At 37.2% G+C, this 16,320-nt stretch overlaps 1 protein-coding gene across 3 annotated transcripts in view; it reads right to left on the minus strand.

Moving 5' to 3' along the window:
• Positions 1 to 16,320, minus strand: part of IFT88 (intraflagellar transport 88) — a 162,222-nt gene that overhangs the window by 87,014 nt on the left and 58,888 nt on the right. For 2 of the 3 annotated variants that reach the window (XM_053920673.2, XM_024580745.4), the window contains exons 13-14: positions 15,929 to 15,999; positions 7,307 to 7,393 (exon numbers count right to left, since the gene is read on the minus strand). In XM_053920673.2, coding sequence (XP_053776648.1) covers positions 7,307 to 7,393; positions 15,929 to 15,999 — 158 coding nt within the window. The remainder of the gene's footprint in view (positions 1 to 7,306; positions 7,394 to 15,928; positions 16,000 to 16,320) is intronic. The other variant, XM_045188078.3, reaches the window with a different exon arrangement.

Raw genomic sequence — 16,320 nt, forward strand, 5'->3', positions numbered from 1 at the left:
CTATCAACAAGAGCCAAGAGGAAATGAAGAATACAATTTCTGAATTGAAGAACATACTAGAAGGAATGAAAAGCAGACTTGATGAAGCAGAGGATCGGATCAGCGAGCTGGAGGACAAAGTAGAAAAAAACACCCAGAAAGAGCAAGTAAAGGAAAAGAGGCTCAGAAAGAATGAAGAGGCAATAAGGGAAATGCAGGACAACATGAAACGTACCAATATGCGTATAATAGGAATACCAGAAGGAGAAGAAGAAGAGCAAGGGATAGAAAACCTGTTTGAAAAAGTAATGATGGAAAATTTCCCTAATCTGATGAGAGAAAAAGTCACCCAAATCCAGGAAACACAGAGAGTTCCAAGCAAGAGGAACCCAAAGAGACCCACTGCAAGACATATCATAATTAAAATGGCAAATTTCCAAGACAAAGAGAGGATCTTAAAGGCAGCAAGGGAGGAAAAGGAAGTAACATACAAGGGAGCCCCAATAAGGTTAGCAACTGACTTCTCAAAGGAAACGCTCCAAGCCAGAAGAGAATGGCAAAAAATATTCCAAGTAATGAGAACCAGAGGCCTGCAACCAAGACTACTTTACCCAGCAAGGCTCTCAATCAAGATAGAAGGCCAAATAAACAGTTTCCCAGACAAAAAGAAGTCTAAAAGAATACACTTCCACCAAACCAGCTCTGCAAGACATGCTAAAGGGACTGCTTTAAGGAAAGGAAGGAAAAGAGAAAGACAGAGGAACACAGGTAGGAAAAAAAGGCAATGAATAACTACCTATCGATAATAACCTTAAACGTAAATGGATTAAATGCTCCAATCAAGAGACATAGAACAGCTGAATGGATAAGAAAACATAACCCACACATATGCTGCCTACAAGAGACCCATCTCAGGACAAAAGACTTACACAGACTGAAAGTGAAGGGCTGGAAACTAATTTTCCAAGCAAACGGACAGGAAAAAAAAGCAGGGGTAGCAATACTTATATCAGACAAAATAAACTTCCAAAGAAGGGCCATAAAGAGAGACCCAGAAGGTCACTTCATAATACTCAAAGCAACAATCCACCAAGAAGACATAAACATTGTAAATATATATGCACCCAACATAGGAGCACCCAAATACATAAAGAAAATCTTGGAGGACTTCAAGAAAGATATTGACAGCAACACAATTATAGTAGGGGACTTTAACACCCCAGTGTCAAAAATGGACAGGTCTTCCAAACAAAATATCAACAAGGATATTGTGTCACTTAACAATACCCTAGATGAAATGGACTTAACTGATATATATAGAGCTTTTCATCCCAAAGAAGCAAAATACACATTCTTTTCAAGTGTCCATGGAACTTTTTCAAAGATAGACCACATGATAGGACACAAAGCAAGCCTCAACAAATTCAAGAATATTGAAAACATACCAAGCATTTTCTCTGACCACAAGGGACTGAAACTAGAAACCAACCCCAAAGGAAAAAACCCAAGACACTCAAAATCATGGAGTCTGAATAGCATGCTATTAAACAATGAATTGGTCAAGAACGAGATTAGGGAAGAAATCAAAAACTTTCTGGAAACAAATGAAAAGGAACTCACAACAACCCAAAACCTATGGGACACAGCAAAGGCAGTCCTGAGAGGGAAGTTCATAGCAATACAGGCCTACCTTAATGAGATAGAAACATTTCAAACAAACAACCTAACCCTACGCCTACAAAAACTGGAGGAACAACAACAAAGACAGCCCAGAGCAAGCAGAAGGAAGGAAATAACCCATAACAGAGCAGAGTTAAATGACATAGAGACTAAAAGCACAATTGTAAGGATCAATGAATCCAGGAGCTGGTTCTTCGAAAAGATAAAGAAAATCAACAAGCCTTTAAGTAGGCTCATCAAGACAAAAAGAGAGAGGATCCAAATAAACACAATTAAAAATAAAAATTTATTTTTAAGAGGAGAGATTACAACTGATACCATAGAAATACAAAGGACTGTAAGAAATTACTATGAAGAACTGTATGCCAAGAAATTTGAAAACCTAGGTGAAATGGACACATCTCTAGAAAAATATAATCTTCCAAAACTGAATGAAGAAGAAGCAGAAAACCTGAACAGACCAATAACAGCAGATGAAATTGAAGCAGTCATCAAAATACTCCCAACACACAAAAGCCCTGGACCAGATGGTTTCACAGGAGAATTCTACAAAGCATTTATGGAAGAGCTAACCCCTATCCTTCTCAGACTATTCAAAAAAATCCAAACTGATGGAAGACTCCCAAACTCTTTTTATGAAGTCAGCATCATCCTAATCCCAAAACCAGATAAAGACACAACGAAGAAAGAAAACTTCAGGCCAATATCGCTGATGAACATAGACGCTAAAATTCTCAACAAAATATTGGCAAACCGCATCCAGCAATACATTAAAAAGATCATACACCATAACCAAGTGGGATTCATCCCAGGGATGCAAGGATGGTACAATATTTGCAAATCAATAAACATAATACATCACATCAATAACTGCAAAGAAAAAAATCACATGATCATATCAATAGATGCGGAAAAAGCATTTGATAAGATACAGCACCCATATCTGATAAAAACACTCAGCAAAGTGGGAATAAAGGGAGCATTCTTCAACATAATAAAGGCCATATATGAGAGACCTACAGCCAACATCATACTCAATGCACAAAAACTTAGAGCTTTCCCACTAAGATCAGGAACAAGACAAGGATGCCCTCTCTCACCACTCCTATTCAACATAGTAGTGGAAGTCCTAGCCACAGCAATCAGACAAGAAAAAGAAATAAAGGGCATCCAAATTGGAAAGGAGGAAATGAAACTCTCACTGTTTGCAGATGACATGATAGTGTACATGGAAAATCCTATAGACTCCACCAAAAAACTCCTCGACCTAATAAATGAATTTGGCAAAACAGGTGGATACAAAGTCAATACTCAGAAATGAAAGGCAGTCCTGTACATCAACAATGAAACTGCAGAAACAGAAATCAGGAAAAAAATCCCATTTGATATAGCAACAAGAAAAATAAAGTACCTAGGAATCAACCTAACCAAGGAGGTAAAAGACCTGTACTCAGAAAACTACACAACACTGAAGAAAGAAATTAAGGAACACACAAACAAATGGAAGCATGTACCATGCTCATGGATTGGAAGAATTAACATCATCAAAATGGCCATACTACCCAAAGCAATTTATAGATTCAATGCAATCCCTATTAGAGTACCCATGACATATTTCACAGATATAGAACAAACATTTCAGAAATTTATATGGAACCATACATAAACGACCCTGAATAGCTGCAGTAATTTTGAGAAAGAAGAACAAAGCAGGAAGGATCACAATACCTGATATCAAACTGTATTACAAGGCCACTGTCATCAAAACAGCCTGGTACTGGCATAAAAACAGGCACATAGACCAATGGAAGAGAACAGAGAGCCCAGAAATAAACTCAAGTCTTTATGGTCAAGTAATATTTGACAAAGGAGGCAGGAGCATAAAATGGAACAAAAACAGCCTGTTCAACAGATGGTGTTGGGAGATCTGGACAGCTACATGCAAAAAAATGAAACTCGATCACCAACTCACGCCATACACGAAAATAAACTGAAGATGGATAAAAGACTTAAATAAAAGTTGTAACACTATAAAAGTCCTCGAGGAAAACATTGGCAGGAAAACCTCAGACATTCCATGCAGCAACATCCTCACAGACATGTCCCCTAAAGCAAGGGACATAGAGGAAAGAATAAACAAATGGGACCTCATCAAAATAAAAAGCTTCTGCATGGCTAAAGAAAACAGCACCAAGAGAACCAACAGTATGGGAAAACATATTTGCCAATGATACCTGAGACAAGGGTCTGATCTCCAAAATATATAAAGAACTCACACGACTCCACTCCAGGAAGACAAACAACTCAATTAAAAAATGGGCAAAGGACTTGAACATACACTTCTCCGAGGAGGACATACAGAGGTCCCAGAGATATATGAAAAGATTCTCAGCATCACTAGCCATTAGAGAGAGATGCAAATTAAAACCTAAATGAGGTACCATCTCATACCAGCCAGAGTGGCCAACATAAACAAATCCACAAACAAATGTTGGAGAGGATGCGGAGAAAAGGGAACCCTAGTGCACTGTTGGTGGGAATGCAGACTGGTGAGGCCACTGTGGAAAACAGTATGGAATTTCCTCAGAACCCTAAAAATGGAACTGCCCTTCGACCCAGCAATTCCGCTGCTGGGATTATACCCTAAGAACCCTGAAACACCAATCCAAAAGAACCTGTGCACCCCAGTGTTCACAGCAGCACAATTTACAATAGCAAGTACTGGAAGCAACCTAAGTGCCCATTAGCAAACGAGTGGATCCAAAAATTATGGTATATTTACACAATGGAATTCTATGCAGCAGAGAGAAAGAAGGAGCTTATACCCTTTGCAACAGCATGGATGGAACTGGAGAGCATTATGCTAAGTGAAATAAGCCCAATGGTGAGGGACAAATACCATATGATCTCACCTTTAACTGGAACATAATTAATAGAAGAAAAAAGCAAACAAAATATAACCAGAGACATTGAAGTTAAGAACACTCTAACAATAGCCAGGGGGTAGTGGGGTGGGGACAGTGGGAAGACGGGATTACAGGAACTACTATAAAGGACACATGGACAAAATCAACGGGGAGGGTGGAGGTGGGGGAGGGAGGTGGGTTCAGCTGGGGTGGGGTGGAGGGATGGGGAGAAAAGGCATAGAACTCTAATTGAATAACAATAAACATTAAAAAAAGGAAAAAGGAGAGTGGAATGATATATCCAAAGTGGTGAAAAAAAATTGTGTCATAGTTGCCTTTCAGAAATGAGAGACTTATAACCAAATGAACAAAAGCAGAGGGAACTCATCATCACCAGAACTATCTTTACAAGAAACGCTGAAAGGAGTTTTTCAGAATAAATCAAGAGATGCTAATTAGTAACATGCAAACATAAGAAAATATAAAACATACTGGATAAGGTAACTATATAATAAAATTCAGAATACTTTAATATTGTGATAGAGTGGTGTTAATCACTTAAGTCTAGTATAAAAGTTATAAGACAAAAGTGTTAAAAATAAGTGTAATTATAATAATTTGTTAATGAATACCTAATATAAAAAGAGGTAAATTGTAACATCAAAAACAAAATTATAGGCGGGTGTACATGGGTAGACTTTTTATATACAGTTGAAGTTGCTATTAGCTAAAAACAGACTGTTTTTGTAAGATGTTTTATGTAAGCAAAAACCTACAGTAGATACACAAAAGAGGGAAGGGAATGAAACCATGCCAGTACATAAAATCACCAATTCACAAAGATAGCAAAAGAGAAAGGCGGAAGAAGGAATAAGGCAACTACAAAAGAGACAGAATGCAGTAAGATAACATGAGTATCTGTAAATAATTACTACTTAAACTATGAATATGTTTTTAAATATTTTATTTATTTATTTTTAGAGAGAAGGGAAGGGAAGGAGAAACAAAGGGAGAGACACATCAATGTGTGGTTGCCTCTCACACACCCCCTACTGGGAACTTGGCCCACACCTAGGCATGTGCGCTGACTGGGAATCGAATGTGTGAGCCTTTGGTTCACAACCCGGTACTCAATCCACTGAGCCACACCAGCCAGGGCAACCTATCAATATTGTTACCTATCAAAAATTACTTTACGTGTAAATGGATTAAATTATCCAATCAAAAAGCACAGAGTGTCTGAGTGGATTTTAAAAAAATTCTTAACTATATCATATCTAAAAGAGACTCAGTTCAGCTTTAAGAACACACATAGCTTCAAAGTGAAGGGATGGAAAAAGATATTCCATGTATAAGAGAAAATCACAAAGTAACTATACTTTATATCAGAAAAAATAGACTTTAAGTCAAAAACTTTAGCAAAAGATAAAGAAGGTCATTATTTAACAACAAAAAGGTCTATTCATCAAGAAGATATAACAATCATAAATATATATGTTTTTACTATCACAGCACCAAAATATATTAAGCAAATACAGATCTACAGGGAGAAATAGACAACCATACAATAATAATAGGGAATTTATATACCACTTTCAATAATGGATCAATTATCCAAACAGAAAATCAACAAGGAAACATTGGAGTTGAACTACCATATATCTTAGATCAAATTGACCTAACAGACATATACAGAATCTTTCATCCAACAGCAGTAGGATACACATTCTTCTCAAGTGAACATGCAACATACTCCAGGATAGATCACGTGTTGCCACAAAACAAACCTTAGCAAATGGGGGGGTACAAATGGGTAGACTTAAGCAAATGGTATGGAACTATGAATCAATAACAAAAGGAAAACTAAAAAATTCACAAATATATGGAAATTAAAAATCACATTCCAGGGCTAAACTTAGTCTAGAGATGGCTCACACAGAGAAGAATGGCAGGTGAGTGGCTTGTGATACTGACTGGTGTTGATCATCTAAGGTCTGATACACAGTAAAGATGGAATCAACACCCCCTGCCCAAATCATATCCCTGAATAATGAATGGGTCAAAGAGGACATCAAAAAAAATTTAAAATATTCTAAAACAAATAAAATGAAGACATAACATACCAAAACTTATGGGATGCAGCGAAGGCAGTTCCAAAGGAACTTAACTACATTAAATCATTAAAGAAACCTACCTAACATTACACCTCAAGGAAGTAAAACAAAGAACAAAACAAAACAAAAAACTAAGCCCAAAGTTAGCAGAAAGAAATAACAAAGAAAAATACCACAAAGACCAGAGAAGAAATAAATGAAACAGAAACTAGAAAAACAATAGATAAGATCAATGAAAATAGGCTAGTTTTTTGTAAAGATAGATAAATTTTTAGATAGATTATCTGGGTAAAAAAAAATAACACATTAGACTCAAATAAATAAAATCAGAAATGAAAACCATCAACCTTCCAGGGGGAAAAAAGGGAAAAAGTTCCTTCGCATTGGCTTTGGCAATGACTTTTTGGATACGATACCTAGAAGGAACCAAGCAAAAACTAAACAAGTGGGACTATATCAAACTAAAAAGCTTCTGCATAGCAAAGGAGATTATCACAAAGTGACAAGACAACCAACAAAATAAGAGAAAAATTTGCAAATAATATTAGATAAAATTTTAAACCAACAGAAGTATACATTATGAAAAGAAAATACCATACCCATCCAGTTATAGTGAATTTCTCTTACCAATCATATCCTACAGCAAAAGATGTCTCAATTACAGGAGCAATGAGTTTCGCAGCTGTCATGATGTATTTTTCTGCCATGGCTTTTCTATGTCAAACAAACAAAAATTATAAAGAAACATGGTATAAATTTTTTTTTTTAATTTAAGTGTTGCCCTGCCCAGTGTGGTTCAGTTGGTTGGAGCATTGTTCCATAGACTGAAAGGTCGTGGGTTCAATTATAGGTCAGAGCACATAACCAGGTTGTGGGTTATTCCCTGGTCTGGGCATATATAATAAGGTAACCAATCCATGTTTCTCCCGTTGGTATTTCAAAATCTCTCTCTCTCTCTTCCTTCTTCCCTTACTCCCTCCTTCCTTCTCCCTCCCTCTCTAAAAGCAATGAGGAAATACCTTGGGTGAGGATTTTTTTTTAATTTAAGTGTGAATATTATCTATCAAAGCTAACATACAGTGAAGCCTACTGAATGGTGGACAGCTATACTAGAAATCTCCAAGTCAGGCTGAATATCATGACTAGGAAATGGAAGCCACGACTGCCTTCTGAGTCAACAGTTCACTTCTGGTTTATGATACATGTTGACAAACTAAGGGAAGAAAGAGGCACTGGAGAGGAAAAAGGCTCTGCAGCTGACGTTACATAACCTGCACTGTCTGTTACATGAAAGGAAATGGCCATTAAGAAAAAAGTGTATTGATTTGCCTCATCTATGCCTTTTATTCATATAAGTAGAATCATAGAATGTTGGTCTTTTGTGACTGGCTTCTTTTATTGACATTTATCATAATGTTTCATGGTTTATGTGTATTGTAGCACATATCAGTATTTCACTCTTTTTTATGGCTAAATAATATTCCATTGTATAGATAGACTATCATGTATCCATCAGTTGTGAACACTTGGGCTGTTTCCACTTTTTATTTGTTATGAATAATGCTGCCATAAATATTTGTGTATAATTATTGTGTGGCCATATGCTCTAATTTCCTTTGGGTACACACCTAGGAGAGAAATTGCTGGTTTAATCTTTTGAGGAATTTCCATACTGTTTTCCAAAGTGGCTGTACCATTTTACATTCCAAATCAATATATTTCATCCTCTCTGCATCCTCACCAATACTTGTTATTACACCGGTCTTGTTTATTACAGTCATACTAGTGGGTGTGAAGTGGTGTCTCATGGTGGGGTTGACTTGCATGTCCCTAGTGAGCATAGAAGTTAAGCATCTTGTATTGTGCTTATTAGGCATTTGCATATCTATTTTGAAGAAATGTATATTCAGATCCTTTGTACATTTTTATTGGGTTTGGGACTTTTAATTATTGAATTGGAAGAGGTCTTTGTATATTGTAGAAATAAGTCCCTTCTTGGATACATGGCTTGCAAACATTGTCTACCATTCTGTGCATTGTTTTTTCACTTTCTTGATGACATCCTTTGAAGAACAAAAGTTTTTTTTAACTTTGATGAAGTCCAATTCACCTATTCTTTCCTTTTCGTATTCTTTTGGTGTCAAATCTAAGAAGCCATTGCCTAACACAAGGCCAATAATATTTACTTCTATGTTTTTCCCCTAAGAATTTTATAGGTCTAGACCTTAAATTTAAGTCCACAACCATATTCTGAAGTAATTTTTGTGTTTGTTGTGAGAGAGAGGTCCAGCTTCATTCTTTTGCATGAGGATATCTATTGTCCCAACATGATTTGTTGAAAAAGCAATCTTTTCCCGCATGGAATTGTATCGGTACCTTTATTGACTATAAATGTAAGACTTTATTTCTGAATTCTCAATTCCATTCCAATGATTTGTACGTCTATCTTTATGCTATTAGATTAAGTACTACCACACTGTCTTGATTGCTGTAGATTTAGTTTTTTATAGTTTGAGCCCTCCAACTTTGTCTTCTTTTACAACATTGTTTTGGCCATTCTGAATCCCCTTATATTTCTATATAAATTCTAGAATCAACTTATCACTTTCTTTAAAAATACTAACAGCCTGGCTAGTGTGACTCAGTGGATTGAGCGCTGGCCTTCAAACCAAAGAGTCACAGGTCAATTCCCAGTCTAGGGCACATGCCTGGGTTGCAGGCCAGGTCCCCAGTAGGGGGCATGTGAGAGGCAACCACACATTGATGTTCCTATCCCTCTCTTCCCTTCTCTATAAAAGTAAATAAATAATATAAAAAACAATCTTTAAAAAATACTGATGGGATTATGATAGTGATTGCATTGAATCTATTAAGTTATATGAGGAACACTGCCATTTTAGTAATATTATGTGCCTATCCATTAACATGTGATTCATAAATGTCATAAATGACATTTTTACATAAATGTCACTCCATTTATGTAAAAATGTGTTACAGTTTTTAGAGTGTAAATTTTGCATTTCATTAGTTATACTTATTCCTAATTATTTTATGCTATGTAAATATAATTGTTACTTTCATTTTCATATAGTTCATTGGTGTAGTATATTTCTATAGTATACTATTGATTTTTGTGTATTAATATCTTACTCTGCAACCTTGCTGAACTCATTTATTAGTGATAATCATTTTTTAGCAGATTCTAAAATTTCATGTTGGATATTCTGTTTTCAAGATCACGTGATCTGTAAACAGAGGTAGTTTCATTTCTTCCTTTCCAATCTGGATGTATCTTATCCCCTTTTCTTGCCTAATTTCCATAGCTAGAATATCCAGCACATGTTGAACAGACCAGGTAAGAATAGGTACCCTTCTCTTGATCCTAATCTGAGGCAAAAAGTATTCAGTCTTTCACCATTAAGTGTGATGTCAAACTGTGGGTTTGTCACAGACGTCCGTTACCAGATTGAGGAACTTCCTTTCTACTCATAGCTTTTAAGGACATTTTTGTTTGTTTATCATGAAAGCATTTTGAATTTTTTTCAAATTGTTTTTGTTTATACTGACATGATCATGCTGTCTCTGTCCTTCATTCTATTAATATCCTGTATTGTATTAACTGATTTTTAGATGGTAAACCAATCTTGTATTCCTAGAATAAATCCCACTTGGTCATGGTACATAATCTTCTTTATATTTTGATGGGATTTTAGTTCACTAGTATTTCTTAAAGATTTTTGCATCTCTATTCATAAGATATTAGTCTATAGTTTTCTTCCACCCTCCTTTGAATACAGCTTTATTTTGATATCAGGGTAACACTAGCTTTATAAATCAACCATTTTTTTCTGGAAGAGATTATATAGAACTGATGTGAATTCTTCTTTAAACATTCGATAGAATTTTCTAGTAAAACATTTTGTGCCTGGAGCTTTCTTTCTTGGGAAATTTAAATTGTAAATTCAATTTCCCCTAACATGTAGAGCATTTGAAGAGCCCTAAATGCTCTATTTCATGTAAAGTGCATTGTGGTAGCTTTTGTTTTCAACAAAGTGGTCTATTTAGTCTAAGTTGTCAAGTTTATGTATATAGGGATGTTTTTAGTATCCCCTTCTTATCCTTTTGATGTCTACAGGGTCAATAGTGAGAGCCCCTGTTTTGCTCCTGATATTGGTAATTTCTGTCTTCTTTTTTTGTCGCTTGTGTTAGAAGTATTTCATTGATGTTATCTATGGTTTCTATCTCCAATGTCAATGATTTCTGTTCTTTACTATTTCTTTCCTTCTGTTTCCTTTCTGTTGAATTTTCTTCTTTTTCTAGGTTCTTCAGCTGGGAGTTTAGGTTACTGATTTAAGACTTTTCCACTGTCACTCTAATCACTTTTCCATTACATGTTATTCTCTGCCTCATTTCAAGACATGTTCTTTAATTTTCAGAAGCCTAATCATGATATATCTTGACATGATTTCCTCAGGTTTATCCTCTTTGGAATTCACTCAGTTTCTTGTATCGTAAATATATTTTCTTGCCAAGTTTGGGGAGTTACCAGCCATTATTTCTTTAGCCCAATCTCTTTTTCCTATCCTTCCCAGACATAGATGACACAAATGTTAGATCTTATGTTAAAGTCCCAGAAGTTCCTGAGACTCCATTCTTTTTTTTTTTTTGGTCTATTTTCCCTCTGTTGTTCAGATTGGGTAATTTCCAACTTCTATCTTCTATTTCACTGAATCTTTCCTCTCTCCCCTTCATTCTCCTGTTGAGCCCATCCACTGAGCTTTCTATTTCAGTTTTTGTAATTTTTAGTTCTAAAATTTCCTTTTGGCTCTTCTTTATCACTTCTATTTATTTATTGAAACTATTGCTTTCTAAGGGTTTCTATTTTTAATGTATTTTAAGCATGTTCATAATTGCTTCTTGAAGCTTTAAAAAAATTTTAAAAAGATTTTATTTATTTATTTTTAGACAGAGAAGGGAGGGAGAAGTGAGGGAGAGAAACATCAATGTGTGGTTGCCTCTCATGTGCCCCGCATCGGGGACCTGGCCGGCAACCCAGGCATGTGCCCTGACTGGGAATTGAACCCTCTGGTTTACAAGCTGGCATTCAATCCACTGAGCGACACCAGTCAGGCTTGAAGCTTTTTTAAAAACACATTTGCTTTAAAAATAATTCTAACATCTGTGTCATCTCAATGTAGGCATCTGTCGATTGCCTCTTTTTGTTCAATTTAAGATCTTTGTATGATGAGCGATTTTTTAATCAAAACTTGAACATTTTGCATTATGAGACTGAATTTTATTTGTCTTTTGTTTTGGCTGACTTTTTTGACATTGCTCTGGCAGGGGAAGAGACACCACGTCATTATTGCCATTTAAAAGAAGTCCAGTTTTCCTACATGTCCTCTTTGACACCCAAGGTAGGAGATGGTCATTGTTTCTGCTAGATGGGGTGAGTTCCTGCTTCCACCATGGTCCCTACTGACACCACAGTGGGGTTGCCTTGTCACTGCTGATAATGAAATTCCTAACTCTCCACTATCTCTCCTGACACCACCCAGGTGAGAAGGGAAGAGTGCCTCCTTATCACTTGGGGTGGGGGTGGGGGTGATTCCAGGCTCCCCATGTGTTGCCTGCTGAAACCACAGAGTGCTAAGACTCATGAAGGGCCTTTGGGGATTAAAGTCATGGCTCCCTATTTGGCGTTTTGGAGTACTGGGTGTCTCCTTATAGCCTTATGAGAGTGGAGGTCTGCCTCTCTCTCACTTGCTGTTTGCTGGCATGTATAAGGGTGGGGCCAGTATTTCTTTCTGTGGTATTTGTCTTAAAGTGTTCTGTCTTGCTGGCCTACCCCTTTCCTTGTCTGTTAGCTAAAGAAAGCAGGCTTTTTGCTTGTTAAATGTACCCATGAGCATGTTCTGCTTTCCAGCTTCTTCAGCTAAACTCTGGGAAACATGAGGGAAACTCACTGCCATGTTGTTCCGCAGGTCCCGAGTCTCTTGATCTTCCCTTTTCTCTCCACCTTCCTCCATATATATATATATATATATATAGAATATTTTAATATATTTTATTGATTATGCTATTACAGTTGTCCCATTTCCCCCCCTTCACTACACTCCATCCTGCACACCCCCTCCCTCCCACATTCCCCCCCTATAGTTCATGTCCATGGGTCATACATATAAGTTCTTTGGCTTCTACATTTCCTACACTATTGTTACCCTCCCCCTGTCTATTTTCCACCTACCATTTATGCTACTTATTCTCTGTACCTTTCCCCCCTCTCTCCCCCTCCCACTCCCCTGTTGATAACCCTCCATGTGACCTCCATTTCTGTGGTTCTGTTCCTCTTCTAGTTATTGGCTTAGTTTGCTTTTGTTTTTGTTTTAGGTGTGGTTGTTAATAACTGTGAGTTTGCTGTTATTTTTACTGTTCATATTTTTTACCTTCTTTTTCTTAGGTAACTCCCTTTAACATTTCATATAATAAGGGCTTGGTGATGATGAACTCCTTTAACTTGACCTTATCTGAGAAGCACTTTATCTGCCCTTCCATTCTAAATAATAGCTTTGCTGGATACAGTAATCTTGGATGTAGGTCCTTGCCTTTCATGACTTGGAATACTTCTTGCCAGCCCCTTCTTGCCTGTAAGGTCTCTTTGGAGAAATCAGCTGACAGTCTTATGGGAACTCCTTTGTAGGTAAGTGTGTCCTTTTCTCTTGCTGCTTCTAAGATTCTCTTCTTCTGTTTCATCTTGGGTAATGTAATGATGATGTGCCTTGGTGTGTTCCTCCTTGGGTCCAGCTTCTTTGGGACTCTCTGAGCTTCCTGGACTTCCTGGAAGTCTATTTCCTTTGCCAGATCAGGGAAGTTCTCCATTTGTTCAAATAAGTTTTCAATTTGTTGCTCTTCTTCTTCTCCTTCTGGCACCCCTATAATTCGGATGTTGGAACGTTTCAGGATGTCCTGGAGGTTCCTAAGCCTCTCCTCATTTTTCTGAATTCTTGTTTCTTCATTCTTTTCTGGTTGGATGCTTCTTTCTTCCTTCTGGTCCACACCGTTGATTTGAGTTCCAGTTTCCTTCACATCACTATTGGTTCCCTGCACATTTTCCTTTGTTTCTCTTAGCATAGCCTTCATTTTTTCATCTAATTTGTGACGAAATTCAACCAATTCTGTGAGCTTCCTGATCACCAGTGTTTTGAACTATGCATCTGATAGGTTGGCTATCTCTTCATCGCTTAGTTGTATTTTTTCTGGAGCTTTGAACTGTTCTTTCATTTGGGCCATTTTTTTTTTTTTTTGTCTTGGCATGCCTGTTATATAAAGGGGTGGAACCTTAGGTGTTCACTGGGGCGGGGTAACCCACAGCGCTGTGCTGTGATGCTGTATGTGGGGGAGGGGCTGAGAGGGAGCAATGGTGCCTGCTCCACTCTCTGCCAGATTTTAGTCACTCCCTCTGCTACCCACAATCAAATTGGGCCCTTCTGATGCTGCTTCCCTGGTGGGGGTATTTGTGTATGTTCTGGGCCCCTGTGGGTCTCTCCAGCTGACACTCCTGTAAGGTTGGGAGTTTCTCCGGCTGCCGCCTCAACCCCCACAGGTGTTTTCAGTCAGTGGTTTGAGGCTTTATTTCCGCCCGCTGCAGCCCTTGGTTGCGTGGTCTGCTTCACTCCCCCGCTGTTTCTCCCGGTTTATCTATGCACAAATGTGGGGCCGCGGGGTCTGTCACCCACCACTTTGTGGGGTCTGTCAGCTGCAGCCTGGCCTGCCCCACTCCACAATCCGCCACGTCGCTGGGTCCACCAGCTGCCACCATGCTGGGAGTCCTCTCTGCCCAGCTGCCTGTCTCTGCCCCTCCTATCGGTCTGGATGAATGTTTCTTCTTTATCTCCTTGGTTGTCAGACTTCCATACAGTTCGATTTTCTGTCAGTTCGGGTTGTTTTTTGTTTTTAGATTGTAGTTGTCCTTCTCTTGGTTGTGCAAGGATGCACAGTATGTCTACCTATGCCTCCATCTTGGCTGGAAGTCTGACATCCTTATATATATATATATTTTTACATATAATTTCCAGGGCTTTTATTTGGACTTATTGGAAAGAGCAGGGGAAAGTGCATCTACTCTATGTTCCTAGAAAAAGTCTCCATTTTATTATTTGATTGATTGATTTTTAGAGAGGAAGGGAGAGAAAGAGACAGATTGAGATCAATTTGTTCTACTTATTTATGCATTCATCAGTTGCTTTTTGTATGTGCCCTGACTGGAGATTGAACCTGCAACCTAGACTTATTGGGACGATGCTCTAATCAACTAAGCTACCTGGCCAGGGCCTCTATTTTATTTTTAATGTTAAACTACTTCCTGAAGATTAAGGGCTCTCTCTACATTTAATGAAGTATCATTCAAAGTTAAAAAGGAAGGAAATTCTGACACATGATAAAACATGGATGAACCTGGAGGACATTATGCTAAATGATAATGAGTCACAAAAGGACAAATAATGGGATTCTACCTATATGGGGTTATTAGAGCAGACAAATTCATAGACACAAAATAGAAAGGTGGGTGCCAGGGACTGGGAAGGGGATGCTTGAGAGTTTTAATTGGGTACAGAGTTTCAGTTTGGGAAGATGAAGAAGTTCTTGTTACAAATCACTGTGGATGCACTTAACACTACCGAACTATGAAGAATTATGCACCATGGTTAAGATGGTAAATTTTAAGTTATGTGTATTTTACCACAACTTAAAAGAAACTAAGGGCCCTGTATATCATGTAATATAGTACTAATATACCTGTTGCATATTCAATAAATATGAAAAGTTCCAAAACATACTTTGCAGAGACTAGGTATCTCTTGAGAAAGGAAGAAATAAAAGAAATAGAAAGAATTTTGTCTACAAAAGTTGAAGTTTAATTGGGAGTCTGGACAAAAATGTATAAAGATATAATTTAAAAAATAAAGGTAATACAAAAAAAAATTCCACTACTGCACCAAATGCAGAGAGAAAGTGAGTTACAAAGAAATAGTAAATGAGTAAGAATAACTGGAATCAACATAAGCACTGAGATTATTGTGAAAAAGAGAAGAAAACCCAGTAAAGTACATTAATAATGAAACAGGACTATTCAAGAAATATAGTGCATATAACATGTTTTGAATAAAATAATCAGGTGCCCATTCAACTCTTTCATACAAATTTAACCTACTTTATCTGGTTTTAATTATTAAGTGCCCCAAATATTACCTTTCACGTTCCATTTGCCTTAGGCGATCATTTTTTATAGCTTCAATCACTAAATTAGTATGTGGATCATCCTGGAAAAATGAAATTTGAAAAAAAATCAATAATTCAGAAATAACACTAAGAACTTAGATTTCTAATCAACCTCACCATTAACTAGTTGTAGAAAGTGAACCATAAATTAACCTTCCTACACCATTTTCCCTTAAGTATAACATTTTTTCTTATTTCTGATTACCTGTCACATTCTCCAGTGAAGTAACACAGATTTTTTAAAAAATGTTTTATTGAATTTATTGGGGTGACGCTGGTTCACAAAACTATGTAGGTTTCAAGTGTACAAATCAATAAAACATTATTGGCAACTGCATCACATGCCCATTGATCCAAGCAAA

Source organism: Desmodus rotundus, chromosome 3, assembly GCF_022682495.2.
Source record: "Desmodus rotundus isolate HL8 chromosome 3, HLdesRot8A.1, whole genome shotgun sequence".
Lineage (NCBI taxonomy): Eukaryota > Metazoa > Chordata > Mammalia > Chiroptera > Phyllostomidae > Desmodus > Desmodus rotundus.